The sequence below is a fragment of the Phoca vitulina genome, unplaced genomic scaffold, assembly GCF_004348235.1.
Source record: "Phoca vitulina isolate PV1807 unplaced genomic scaffold, GSC_HSeal_1.0 scaffold57, whole genome shotgun sequence".
Classification (NCBI taxonomy): Eukaryota; Metazoa; Chordata; class Mammalia; order Carnivora; family Phocidae; genus Phoca; species Phoca vitulina.
The window spans coordinates 665987-679253 of record NW_022589760.1 but is presented as its reverse complement, the minus strand read 5'-3'; the positions used below and the strand labels follow the sequence as shown (position 1 = coordinate 679253).

The 13267-nt window shown below is 43.5% G+C and overlaps 1 protein-coding gene across 1 annotated transcript in view; it reads right to left on the bottom strand.

Annotated features, from left to right (window-relative positions):
* BTK (Bruton tyrosine kinase) overlaps positions 1–10563 on the bottom strand; it is a 31963-nt gene extending 21400 nt beyond the window's left edge. The window contains exons 1-3 of the mRNA XM_032390007.1: positions 10413–10563; positions 1577–1747; positions 943–1041 (exon numbers count right to left, since the gene is read on the bottom strand). Of these exons, the coding sequence (XP_032245898.1) occupies positions 943–1041; positions 1577–1717 (240 nt within the window). The 5' untranslated portion in view covers positions 1718–1747; positions 10413–10563. The remainder of the gene's footprint in view (positions 1–942; positions 1042–1576; positions 1748–10412) is intronic.
* Between the last annotated feature and the right edge of the window lie 2704 nt (positions 10564–13267).

The following is a 13267-nucleotide window of genomic DNA, read 5'->3' as shown; positions in this document are numbered from 1 at the left end:
GGGGGAGGGGTAGAGGGAGAGAATCTTCAAGCAGACTCCCCGCTGGGCACACAGGGCTGGATCCCAGGACCCATGAGATCATGGCCAGAGCCAAAACCAAGAGTTGGATACTTAACCAACTGAGCCACCTAGGTGCCCCTTAAATAAATAAACTTTACAAAAATAAATATATAATATACATATTAGTGTGAATATATGTGTTGCTAGTGGAGAAAAACATCTATAAGTCTGTGTACCAACATATAATAGTTATTTTAGCTGAATAATGGGATTATGCATGATTTTATCTTCTTTATTGTGCTTTTTTGTATTTTCTAGAGTTTCTATAATAAGTACCCACTACTTTTGTAATTAGGACAAAAATAATAAATGATATTTAAAAAAAAAACTCAACTCAGAAATCCATAGGCGTTATGCCTTGGAGAGGCCCTGGGAAATGAGCGGAGAGAATAAAGAGTGAGTTGTCAAAGAATCTCACTACTCAGAGCCCTAGGATTCTGGCTTTCAGACTAACTCAAGCCTATAGATCTGATCCTGGTGTCTGAGAGAGTAAAACCAATCATCTCTGATCAGTTTGAAAATTTCATATATTGGGGCTCCTGGCTGGCTAAGGCAGTGGAGCATGCGACTCTTGAGCTCAGGGTTGTGAGGTTGAGCTCCACGTTGGTTGTAGAGATTCCTTTAAAAAAATAATAAAATCCTTAAAAAAAAAAAGAAAATTTGATATGTCATCGTAAAATTCGTGTTAAGACGTTTTCAAGGTTAGGTGAGTTGTTCTGCATCTGGGGGAAGAATGCTGAGACTCAGTATAACCAATAACAGAGTGAAGAATTTTGTAAGGGAGCTCTAACACATTGCACAGCATTACCGATTTACAGAGAGTTGAAGTGTTCCAAGTTTCTTAACCACCCCATCCCTGCTCTGACAATGGTCTCTACTTACTAGAATCTGTCTTTCAGGGGGAGGATTTTTTTCAGGAACCACTGTTTCAACACAGGTGATCTTCTCAACATCTATCGAACCCTTCTTACTGCCTCTTCTCTGAGAAAGAGAATGAGGAAGAAAATGGAGAAAGATTAGGAGTGATTAAGCAACCAGATGATTAGATTTTGTTATCTAATCATTCAACATAGTGAGGTGACACCCACACTTTATCCATCAGGACCTGTCATTTTGAAAAACAAACAAAACAAACAACTTCCAGATCTATTAATTTAAACTTTTTTGACTACCAGATAGAGGGCAAATATTATAGAAGAGTGGATGACTGTGTGTGCCTTTACCATAAAAAATAAAGAATAATTTTCAAGACTTGGATTTCCTTCTCAACAACATTTAATGAATGACCACCTACTGCAAGATTCCATGGTAAGGCTCCCCCCATGGTTTCTTAGCACCTTTGAATTTTTGCGCCAGCATGGTTGCGGTTAGTTCTAGACTAGGAAACATCTTCCTGAGTTTGCAATATACCTAGGTCCCTACCACCTCCCTCCTCCGACCAAAAAAGTATCTACCTCCTCAAGGAAGATCTAAGGCCAAGTCCTTGATAGTCAGGTTTCACAGCAGAGAAACTTACCCCACGTTCAAAGTCATACTCATAGTAGGAAAGTTTGTGCGCAGTCAAGAGAAAGAGGCGCTTCTTGAAGTTTAAAGGCGATGTCTTCTTTTTCTGTTGGGATCGCTTCAGAAAGATGCTCTCCAGTATCACTGTAGCCATGGCTTCTTCTTTCCGGAGCTCACTGGTGTGCTGTTGATAATGAGAGTTCTTGAGGACCCAGCACATTAATCCTCATCCCTCCTGGTTTCCCCTCAGCCTAGCCACCTAGTTTCAAATGGAACAGAATCGTGCAAAGCTAACGAAGAGCCTTCTTCCTACCTTGACATCCTCCTTCCACAGCCTCCATCTTCTGCCAGTTTTCAGGTGTAATGGATGCGCATTGAATAGGGAGGACGGGTTCAGCGTGAGTTCACATACACTGGTTTTTTGTATAAGGCCATGGAATGCTCTGGATGTCAAATGACATGTACCTGTGTGCTTGGTAATGTCTGGAGGCCACTTTATACTAACCACCCTTTTATGATACGTGCAGAATCTGTGAACAGCAGAAGTCTCTGTGCAGCTGTTGACTCTGATATCCCCAGAAGGGATAATGCAGGTGTCAGAACTCCACTGAGGCAGATATTGGACTTTCAGTTCCCAGTTTCCTAGACAGTGAGTGCAATTTTCTCAAACATTGTCCCTCTGGGGTCTGCTAACCAAGGGGTCTAATAAGGATATGGAGGCTGCACCTGCAGTTATGGACGTATACTAACTGCCGCCCAACCGATTTGGCCCATCAACCATTGGCTGAGCTACAAAGGATAGATGCTTTGTTCTGAAATTGCAAAAGTAATTTTGGGGGAGGGAGTTGTTGTTGTTGTTGTTTTTGGTTTTTCCCCTCCTTTTTTTCTTACATTGGTTCTCTTAGACATTGTCGTACAAAAGTGATGCAACTGTCTTACTCATGGATACCATCTCTGGTTATTTACGAAAAGTCACTTGTTTACCCTCTCCAAATTTACAGTACTCTCGAAAGATTCAGTTTAGGTGACTGAAGTACAGAAATGCAAAGAGAGTTACGAAAAATCACCGTTGGCTTTTTTTATTCACGCAAAAACACACTTCATATTAGTTATTCACTGAAAGTTGATGCACAATTGCATATTACTAATTCCAAACCTTCCTTAGAAAGATGAAGTGAAAATATAAATACTGTCACAAAATGGGGAGCTGAATAAGTACTGAAAAAAAATCACCAGCTCCCCTCAAATTTTGTTACAGGTGGCTTTTTCTTAAGGGGGCATTGATGACATTTTGTAAAACTAAACTCCTTATGCTTTTGGTGGCACCGTGGATGCAGAATAAATAAAGTCAGCATCATTTTTCTACCTGCCAAGCACAGATTATTGCTCACACCAGGGACGCAAGGGAGCAATTTTTATCACAGTCTGAGGCTATCCGCACCGTTATTTTGCTCTTTCCTGTGGTGTAGAAAATTCTATTATCATACCGGGGAGACATTAAAAATAGGTTAAAGGAACACCAGGGATGTTCAGAATGATCACTTTGCCACTTATTCACCATGTCAATGCTACTCTCTTCTGGTGGTGGATTCATTCAGTGGTTTATAAATGATCTTTTGAGAAAAATTAGGCCAAGGAGCAAACCTTTTCCCACACCTTGCCACACAGTTCCCTGGCTCCCTGGTTTAAATGGTCTCTCACGGGAATGACAAACTGATAAGACTTTACAACCAGAGTACTTTCTAATGCTCAAACCCCACTGAGATTTCTGTCAACATTGAAATTATTCCATTATTCCGATGTAGTGGCAACCAAGTAATAATACTATATTCTCAAGAACTGTCAACTCATCAAGATCCTTGTAATAATATCACATTTTTTCCACAGTGAATTCCAATTAAGTACCTCTTCACAATCAAAAAGACTCAAATTAGAGGATAAAATAAAACCCTAATGAAAGTGAGTAGCATGAGCAGTAAATTGGATCAGAAGCCTCCCAACAAACTACATCCAGTTTTGCTTCTGTTAGCTGAATAAAGCATACCCATCATTTTACCTTTAGTTTTGTTGCAAGCTCTTGATGGACACATTCCCTGCTCGGACCCAGCATCCGCTTCAGTCTTGGCCTCTGCTCTTACTTCCTATAAGATAGGTCCTTCTGGACACTGCCTCTGCTTTTTTTCTCTTTTAGAACAAATCCAGTTTGTACAAGAGGAAGCCTTCCTCCCTTTCAAGTGTCTGTTGGGTTAGGGTTCAGTGCTGGTCTAAGTATGAGGAAGTAAGCAAGCCTCTCACTAGCCATCACCCCTCTGAGCAAGGGGTGAAATGGCCTCTATTGCTAGATCATTGAGTTGGAGGATTACCAGGGTTTCCAAGGTCTGGTTGCCCCTTCTTTGACTGCTTTCCCCTTAATTCCTTGTGATCCAGTCCAGACACACACAGCCTGAAAATGTGGTAGTTCTTCCTTAATCATCACTGATCCATCCAGCAATAATGTGAAAGGAGGTGCATCTGTCTTTATGTCTTCCTGAAGGTTGGCGTGTGATGGACACTCTGCGTTAGAGGGCAGTTGCAACTTCTTTGTGAAAGGTTCTAAATTTTTTTCTAACCATATCAGCAGCTGACAGTCAATTTGACCACAAAAGATGCACTGTGAGGGCTGACCCTCCACTTCACTCAGAGAGTGGGGGTGGGGGTGGAAACCGGAAGTGACATGAATGTTACACACACACACACACACACACACACACACACACTGTTGCTCATATAAAGAAAGAGGAGGAAAAATAATAGAAAAACACAGAGGTCTTCATTTAAAATACAGAATTCCAGGGGCGCCTGGGTGGCTCAGTCGTTAAGCGTCTGCCCTCAGCTCAGGTCATGATCCCAGGGTCCTGGGATCGAGCCCCGCATCGGGCTCCCTGCTCGGCGGGAAGCCTGCTTCTCTCTCTCCCACTCCCCCTGCTTGTGCTCTCTCTCTCGCTGTGTCTCTCTCTGTCAAATAAATAAATAAAATCTTTAAAAAAAAAAAAATAAATAAAATAAAATAAAATACAGAATTCCAGCATTATAATGTTCTCTTTATTAAACTACAAATGCAAGGATTTTCATGTGGCCACCTTTTGCAGCCTCCCAGCTCCCTGTGGAGCAGCAGAATTCATAAAGAGGATGCTTGTGAGTAAGAGTTCAGCCATCTTACAAACTGCACTATGCCAAGGAATTGATACGAAAAGCACCTGCAGGATCAGTAAACTAGACCACCTTTGACCCTATCACTGCTCAAGCTAAGAGAAACACTATTAGGGACAACATCAGAGCAAAATTCAGAAAACTACACAGCCTGCCTATGATTGGGAAGAGTCCCGGAGATGCTAGTTAGAAATAACCAGTCAGTCATAGTTCAAATAGCTACTTAGCCAGACTATCCAAGAAACATCATTCTCTCTTTATTTCTCCTTTAAAGCATTACTTAATTGCCCAGAAAGAGTCTGTCTATTCCCTTTTCTGCCCAGGGGAATGGAAGGAAACTCTTGTTTCTCTCAGTGCAGTCTACCCATCAGCCATTTTATACTCATTATTTCATTTATTTCTCTCAACACACAGCTGAGGAAAGTGAGACTCATGGAAGTTGTGTGACTTGCCCAACCTCATCCATCTGTGACTCGATAGCCCTTGCTTTTTCTGTGATACCTACCTCGTTGCCTCCCAGATATATATATATACATATACCCATCATTTTACCTTTAGTTTTTTATACCCTCCCAGATATATATATTTGCCTTCAATGAATTTTGATGCTATCCACCTCAGCATCCTGTCATCCCCCATGGCTATCATCAAAGAGCAGTTGGGACAGACCCCTCTGCATCTTCTAGGAACGTTTGGCAAAAGAGGAAATGGTGGTAAGCTCAGGGGATAAGAGAGAGTACAGGTACAGGATCCTGGAGCATTTTCCTCTGCAATAATCCTCCAAGCAAAAAAGGATGATTTAGTTCTGTTAATTGTCAACTGTGCTTGTTCCCACATGTGGACTCTTCCTAGTCCTGCCAGATTTTTTTACATTTTCCTTGAAATCTTCCACAAGGAGATCCTAACTGGTGTTACTTGCTGTTTTCTTTTCAGGATTTTTTCATTGTTGATGGGATAAAAGCACAAGATTAGATGGAATACCCACCCACTCTTATCCCTAGGGTTGTTATTGTATACTGTGAATACAAAGTTTTGATCGAATGTACTTTCTTTTACATTACGAAATGTTGAAAATAGTACAGAGAATAACACTACACTCAGGAACTCACCAAGTTCTATAAAATCCTAGCATTGTGCCATAATTGCTTCTGGTGTTTTTCAGAAATAAAATACTACCCATAGAGTCAAAACCTCCTTGTATACTCCTCTATAATCAATCCCCTCCTTCCTCAGAGGTTAACAATATCTTGAATTTGGAGTTTATCATTCCTAGACATGTTTTTATATTATTCCTGGATATGTAAATATCCATAAAAGGTATTTAGTATTGGTTTGCATGTTTTACATTTTTATATAAGTGGTACATATTCTTCAGCAACTTGCTTTTCTTCTCAGTATAATTTTTTAAAAAAGATTTATTTATTTATTTTAGAGAGAGAGAACTCGCTCCAGCACGAGTGGGGGGAGGGGCAGAGGGAGAGAGAATCCCAAGCCGACTCCCTGCTGAGTGCTGAGCCCCACATGGGGCTTGATCTCACCACCCATGAGATCATGACCTGAGCCGAAATCACAAGATGGACGCTTACCCAACTGAGCCACCCAGGTGCCCCTCCCAGTATAATGGCTTATGATTTATTTATCTTGGTAGCTCTAGTTCATACATTTTGATCTATTTCTATATGCATAAACTATTCTGTATGATGAATTCATCACACTTTATTTGTCCACTCTCCTAGTGATGGATATTTAGATTGCTTGTTTTCAATTATAAACAATGCTGCCATGCACATCCTTGTACACATGATCATAGATTTCCACTCTCAGAATGAATTCTCAGTTACTCAGACAAAGTGGCAAACCCAGGTCTGGCTTATCTGTTGGCCTATGTGCTTTGTGTTATCCCTTGTTCCCGTTTTAGTCCTGTCTTCCTGAAGTTTTACTATGGAATCTGGTAGAATTATCAACTGTCTGAAATTAGAGTATGATGGGCTAAATTTACATTCCCAAAAATCTCTTTTCAGTCCCAAGAAGCATCTCTCAGGTTCCGATTGAGATTTTCACTGAGAATTCCCTGGCCTTGGAACCAGAAGAGAAGTCTTCTTTGGAATATAACCATAGCAACATAGAAACCTAATTACTCTTGCTAAGTTCCCAAAAAGCTCTATTCAGGCACCAGTGAAACCTAATTATTTGATAAGCTTCATGGTCAGCGTGACAGGTGACCAAATTTATGGTGAAGCCCTCCAGCCAAAATCAGTTTTCTGGCTGCATGTTAACCAGGACAATTCTCATCTCCTGCAGTCCTCTCCAAGAGATCTCGGGTCTCTGGTTCTTCTTCAGCCTTTCATCATGCTAACATTGGACATGAGAGCCAGGTAGCTAATCCGAAGTTTGCACTCAGCATCAGATTGGTGGTAATACACCTCTGCTCCGAGGGTGACTCCTGGGGTGTCCGTCTTTCACTCTGGACTTGAGTGGCCCTTTGGCCTTCTTTTTCAGTTTAGTTTTTGTTTTCCCTGGTTTAAATAGTTGCTGTATTTTCTCTTTTGATATTAAAATAACACATGTTCATTATAAAAAATGTTTCAAGTACAGGAATATTAAAAAGAAAACATCAATTACAAGCTCATCATCCAAGGGCGTTAATATTGGGGCATATTACCTTCCATTTTTTCCTGTGCATTTCTCTTAGGTTTGAGATCATATTGCACATAGTATTTACAGTTGACTTGTATTTCTTAACATTATCTATCCATCCATCCACCCAACACACCTTTTCCCCAAAATATCTAAAGGTCTTGTTTAATGGTATTCCTGATTATTTTTCCATGATATTAGGATCTCTATATAAGCATCATTTACCAAGTCAGAAAGTGTGTGCATTCTGCATTTTGAAATATATTGACAAAGTAGTCTCCAGAAGCACTTTACCAATTTCCACTCCAGATAGCAGTTTTTGAGAGCCTGCTTTTCCCATTCCTTTATTTTCTGCTCCATTTCTAGTCAGTTTTTTTACTCTGCTTTTATTGCCGACTAGTCTGTTTTTTTCATTGAGCCAGTGGATTTCAGAAGAGTTTCATTCTTCTAGGGATGAGCTAATTGACTATAGTTTATTTTTTTTAGGGAAGCAAGGCAGTGAGATGAGCTTCTCCTTGAGGTTCAGATAAGCAACTTTAACTCTCAGGGCATCTGGTGATGCTTCTCAGAGAGAGTAAGAAGGAAAGCCTGGGATTAAGGCTTTTGTGTTTCAAACACCCTCTATCAGTGCACATGAACCTCTACAGAAACTGAAAGTCACACGTGGCCCATTTGTTTCAGGGTCCTCAGAGAAGTTCTCTCTCCCCCTCCCCTGATGGCTTCATTTGCATAACCAAGCAGCTTTGGAGTGAATTAGGTCAATGTCTTGTCTCTAGCTTCTTGTTGAGCACTGACTCACTGAAAATTCTAGCTCTCCCTTATTGCCAGGAGTTAGCAATCAGATCTCAGTATAGCATCTTTGGGCAAAAAGCAGCAGGTGTCTGCTTTGGATGACTCTTTGGAGAACATCCAAACTGGTTTTCAAAAGGCAAGATATCTTCCCCTTATACCTAAGTCACTTCCTGGTATGGGTCTAGTCCACTGAAAGGAAAGTCTCTGTAGGAAATTTGCTCAAATGGAAATAGTAAATCATAGTGATGATAACTTAAAATTGCACCAAGACCCTTGAAGTGGATGGAAAATTGCACTGGTTCTCACCATACAGGGTTTACAAAGGGCTCCAGACAAACACATCACTAGCCATAAGCAACAATTTGGACTTTAACATAAACAGCCTAAACAGCTTGACTATAAAGAGGGTCAGAACAGAGCAAACAGGGCTAGCCTTCAGGGATACTGTTTTGGTTGAATGCTTTAGGTTCCACGAGTATTTGCATTTTGTGGCTTATCAGGAGGATGACATTGTTTTATCAAATAACTGAGGCTCCCGAGAGGCTATAGCACCCTTGTTTCAGGGGCTTGGCATGCAAAACGAAGGAAGGAGCAGACCTAGCACACAGCTAACGGCACAGGGGACAGTCCCTCAGCCTTATAGACCCCTGCCTCTAGGCTTTGCGGCTGTCCTGCCTCTGGAAACACACAACATGCCAGAGAGATTTTGAGCGTGGAGAACTGGATGATCAGGACTGGGCCAGGACGGGGGATGCCTGGGTGGCTCAGTCGGTTAAGCGTCTGCCTTTGGCTCAGGTCATGATCTCAGGGTCCTGGGATACAGGCCTGCATCGAGCCCCACATAGAGCCCCAAATCGAGCCCTGAGCCCCACATCGAGCCCCGCATAGGGCTCTCTGCTCAGCTGGGAGCCTGCTTCTCCCTCTCCTGCTCCCCCTGCTTGTGCTCGCTCTCTCTGTCAAATAAATAAATAAAATCTTAAAAAAAAAAAAAAGGAAACTGGACCAGGATTCCATTTGGAGGTCTAATAGCTCATCCAAGGATGTCTTGATTAGGGCCACCAATCCCTTTTATTCTAAATGCCACACCATTTGCTCTAGGCAGACCCACTCAGGCAGAATAAAAATAACAGCAAACATGGAGATATTAGCGCTTACTATTGCCAGGCTTTAACTGTTTTCTATATATTAACACAGTTACTACTCACAACATTCCTGTGGGGAAGGTACTAGAAAAGTAGAGGGGAAGGAAAAAGGGAAAAGAACAGGGGAAGGAAAGGGCAAGAATAATCCAATGCAATTCAACAATTGTTTATTAAGCTCTGACTCTGTTCCAGGGGATGCGGTAATGAACAAGATAAAGGGGGGGGGGTATAAGAAGAGGGAATACAGGTAGATATAGGAGGAAGAGGAAAAGGAGGAAGAGGATGGAGAGGAGGAGGGAACGGAGAGGAGGAGAGAAGAGAAAAGGAGACGAGAAATGATGAAGACAAAAGAAAGCCGTGCACATGGCAGGCAACGGTAATAGGAAAAACCTTCCCCATGACCTCAGGGGTTGGCCACACTGTCTGGGCTGAGGCTGAGGCTGTTTTCTTCTGGCCCAGTCTTTTACCCACATTACCACGAGGTTGGCGCACACACAATCTTTCCAATAAGCCAGCTCCGCTCCCGGCAACATCAGCCCGATGCAGCCCCAGGCAGGTAGCTTACACCTAGGGTTACTTAGCCTGGACTTTTCCCCAGTTTACAAAGGCTGAGGGCCTCTGGTGGCATGTGAGCTTTTACTGTCTTCTCGATCTGCCCCTTAGATTTTCTTCTTCTAAGGGCCTCTGGACACAAGTCAACCTTTCGGGTCTTCAGGCAGTATTTGACCAAATGGCCTATTTGTATCTTACTACCATCAACGAGATTCCTTTGCTGCCAAGTTTTGCAGGGGTGCCCCCTTCCAACATTTGCTACCTGTTCAGATGGTCACCTCATGTCCCACTTTGCTCTTCTTGTCTCCCCCCCTCCACAACCCGACTCAGAAGGAACCCTTACAGCCCCTTCTGATCATTGAGAAGGACTGCCAGGGCCTTGCGCTGATGACACTCCCACCCTCTGTCGGTCTCCTTAGCCAGCAGACTACTATATGGCACGAGCCATGCTTTCTCTCCGGCCTTCGGTTGGGGGGGAGGTGTCCCATGAAAAGTATTTGTGGCAGCTGCCCAGCCCCCGCCATGCCCCAGACCCACCTCAGTCCTGACTTAATGCAGGTAGCTTCCCAGATGCATTGAGCTGCCAGGACTTTGAAGGTGTGACTCGATCTCAGAAGACACTGGCCCTGGAGACATATTCTTACAGTCCAGAGAGGAAGGACAGTCTGAGCAAACCCCACCCTTTCACAGCCACTCAGTTCCCTTTTTTTGTTTCCTGACTTAAACCAATGTCTTTTTTTTTTTCTTCTTCTCAGCAGCATGGTATCTGGTTCCCTGCTGCTGCCCCTATCCCCCCCAACCCCCAGCTGTCCCCGCCCTTCATTTGCTTGGGACCTCTGACACTGCTATCTTGAATGTGCTCTGAAAGAGCCCTGCTCAACATTACTGGGGCCACTGAGACTCTGGATGGGGCTGGGTTGAGCAGACAGGTCATCATGCCGACCTCCCCGAGGTAAAGGGACCACGTACCATAAAGAACTGTGGGGATAATCAGCAGAGAGTGGAGACTTACAGGAAGGACGGGAATTGCAGACGTGCAAAGACAAAACAAAGGGTCTAATGAGGAAGAGCGTCTTTAGAGCCTCCTGTCCTTGAAGGCAGAGGAGATTGGGAGGGGGGGTGGTCACACCGTTTAAGCTCGATAACAAAAGATGGAGAGTGCTCACAAAAGGGACCCCAAAGTGCAGAGCCTGTGAGAGGTAGAGACAAGACTTCCCCCTGCTGAGTCATTTTCTAAGAAAGCATTTTTTTTTTCCTACAGATAAAAATGTCTGAATGTAAGCCCACACAAAGACTTGTGCCCTTCCCCATTTTCTGTGGATGTTGATTTTCTCCCTTTCAGATTCTGCCTGAGGGAGTAACTCTTCGTGTATACCTTTCTCTTTAATTCTGTAAATCCGTGAACCCGACTAAACGTGTCACTCGAAGCCCGAATGTGTCCTCAACTACTTCCTCGCCTATGTTCTAGCCCCAGTGGTCTCTCAGAGGCTTCTCCTAGGACATGCAGCCAATGGTGTCCGCAGACCAGGATTGCCGCAGAGCGCCGGCTGACTGGGCTGCATGCCCACCTTGACACATCAGGCACGGCCATATTTGCTCCCCCCCCAGGTGCTGGATCGAAATGTAGGAGCAGAGCACGGATCTCACTAGAAGTCTGTCAGAGTTTTTAAGGCAACAAGATTTTGTTAAAAAGCATTTTGTAGGAATGGCAGAGCGGGTAATCCTCACATCCGCACAAGAGAGATGGGCGGTAAGTGTTGCACAATCTCCCTATTTCATTGACAACATATATCGTTTTACTAGTCACCTCTGAACAGCTGCTCTAGTCGCCTGTCTGAGAGTCGGTCACAGACATTCTCCCTGCCTCCCCTTTTCTTCAGTCAGGTACTACCTGTTGTCACATGGCCTGTCCCTTCTCAAGATCCATGGGGGGTGGAGACTGGAAATTAACAGGCATACAGTGGGGGATCTGGACAAGGGAGAGTGGGACAGGGGACAGGGTAAAATAAACCTAGGCACATTTTTTTTTTTTTTTTTACCATCTGCCCATGAGCACTTCCCTAACACACTTGTCTAGATGATTGAAGGGCTGCACCCAAATAGTGCAAATAAATGGCCTGGTGTCACCTCAAAAGACTCCCAAGGTAATATAAGTTTCTGTTTTCGGTGGTATCCTGTTCAACATTTTTACTAATGAACTTTGAGGAAGATACAGAAAGTAGCCTAGCTAATCTGCGAATGGTGCAAGGCTGTTGTGTGAGCTAGATTGGATGACGGAACCAGAGCAATCGGTTTGCAAAAAGATCTTGATCACCTGGTGTGATAAGCCAACTTCACCCAAGGGTATTTTACCCGAGCTAAGGGTCACGTCCCATAATGGGGCACCGAGTTGAACCTCAAAAGACTCCAGGTGAAAGTGGGATAGCCGGAGCATTTGTGAAAATGGTTCAGAGGTTTTTGCTGATAGTAATAAAGAGAAATGTCATATCAGTAACATAGCCGCCAGAAAATCCAAGGTGATATGAGGCTTGCTTGTAGAAGGCCACCTACTCTGCAAGGTCAGGCCTGATCTAGACTCCGTGTTCAGTTCCGAGTGCCTCATGTTAGGGAAAATCAATGAGCAGGGGCATGTCCAAAACAGAGACCAGGATTAGTGAAGGGAATCAAAACCAAAGGCACATCACACAAGGTGTCATAGAAAGAACTGAGATTGATTAGACTAAGAGGGGCCATGTTCACCGTCTTCATATTCCCATGCTACTAACATCAAAAACCTCTAATAACTCCTCAAAGGCCAGTAAGACTGCCTAAGAGCCCAAAGAGAAGAAGAAAATGCTGAGACTATGGGCTGGCTGTTTGGCAAAGAAACTTTAGGAAATGTAGTAGCAGGTAGGGGTACTGTTTTCATTATCTCCTTCCCGGAGACCACCCAACAAAAAGGAGATGATCAGAGAGTCAGCTCTGGACCCACGGGTATTCCCGGAGAGTTATGCCAGCAGGAGACCCCAGGCTCTCACAGTTCCATAGCCCCTAATCACTGGAACCCCTTCCTGAGTCCCTGCTCAGTTCTCTCTCTTCATCAGCCTCTACCCTGCAGCTGCCCCTGCTTGCCCTGTGTGATGTCACTGTTAGGTACAAGGACTACCTGGGATGAAATTCCAGCTCCACGAAATAACCACCTGTATTGTGCCACAGTTTCCTCACCCGTTAAATATTAATAATGGTACACACTGCTTTGGGTTGTTCGGATTACAAGAGGTAGTAGTATATGAGGTGTTTGGAAAATGCCTGGTATATATTAAGTGGTCTGTAATTGTTAGCTATTATAATTTCCAGGCCACAATAGGCATATTGTATAATGGTAAAGAAACCCAGGCTCTGGAGTCAGATCA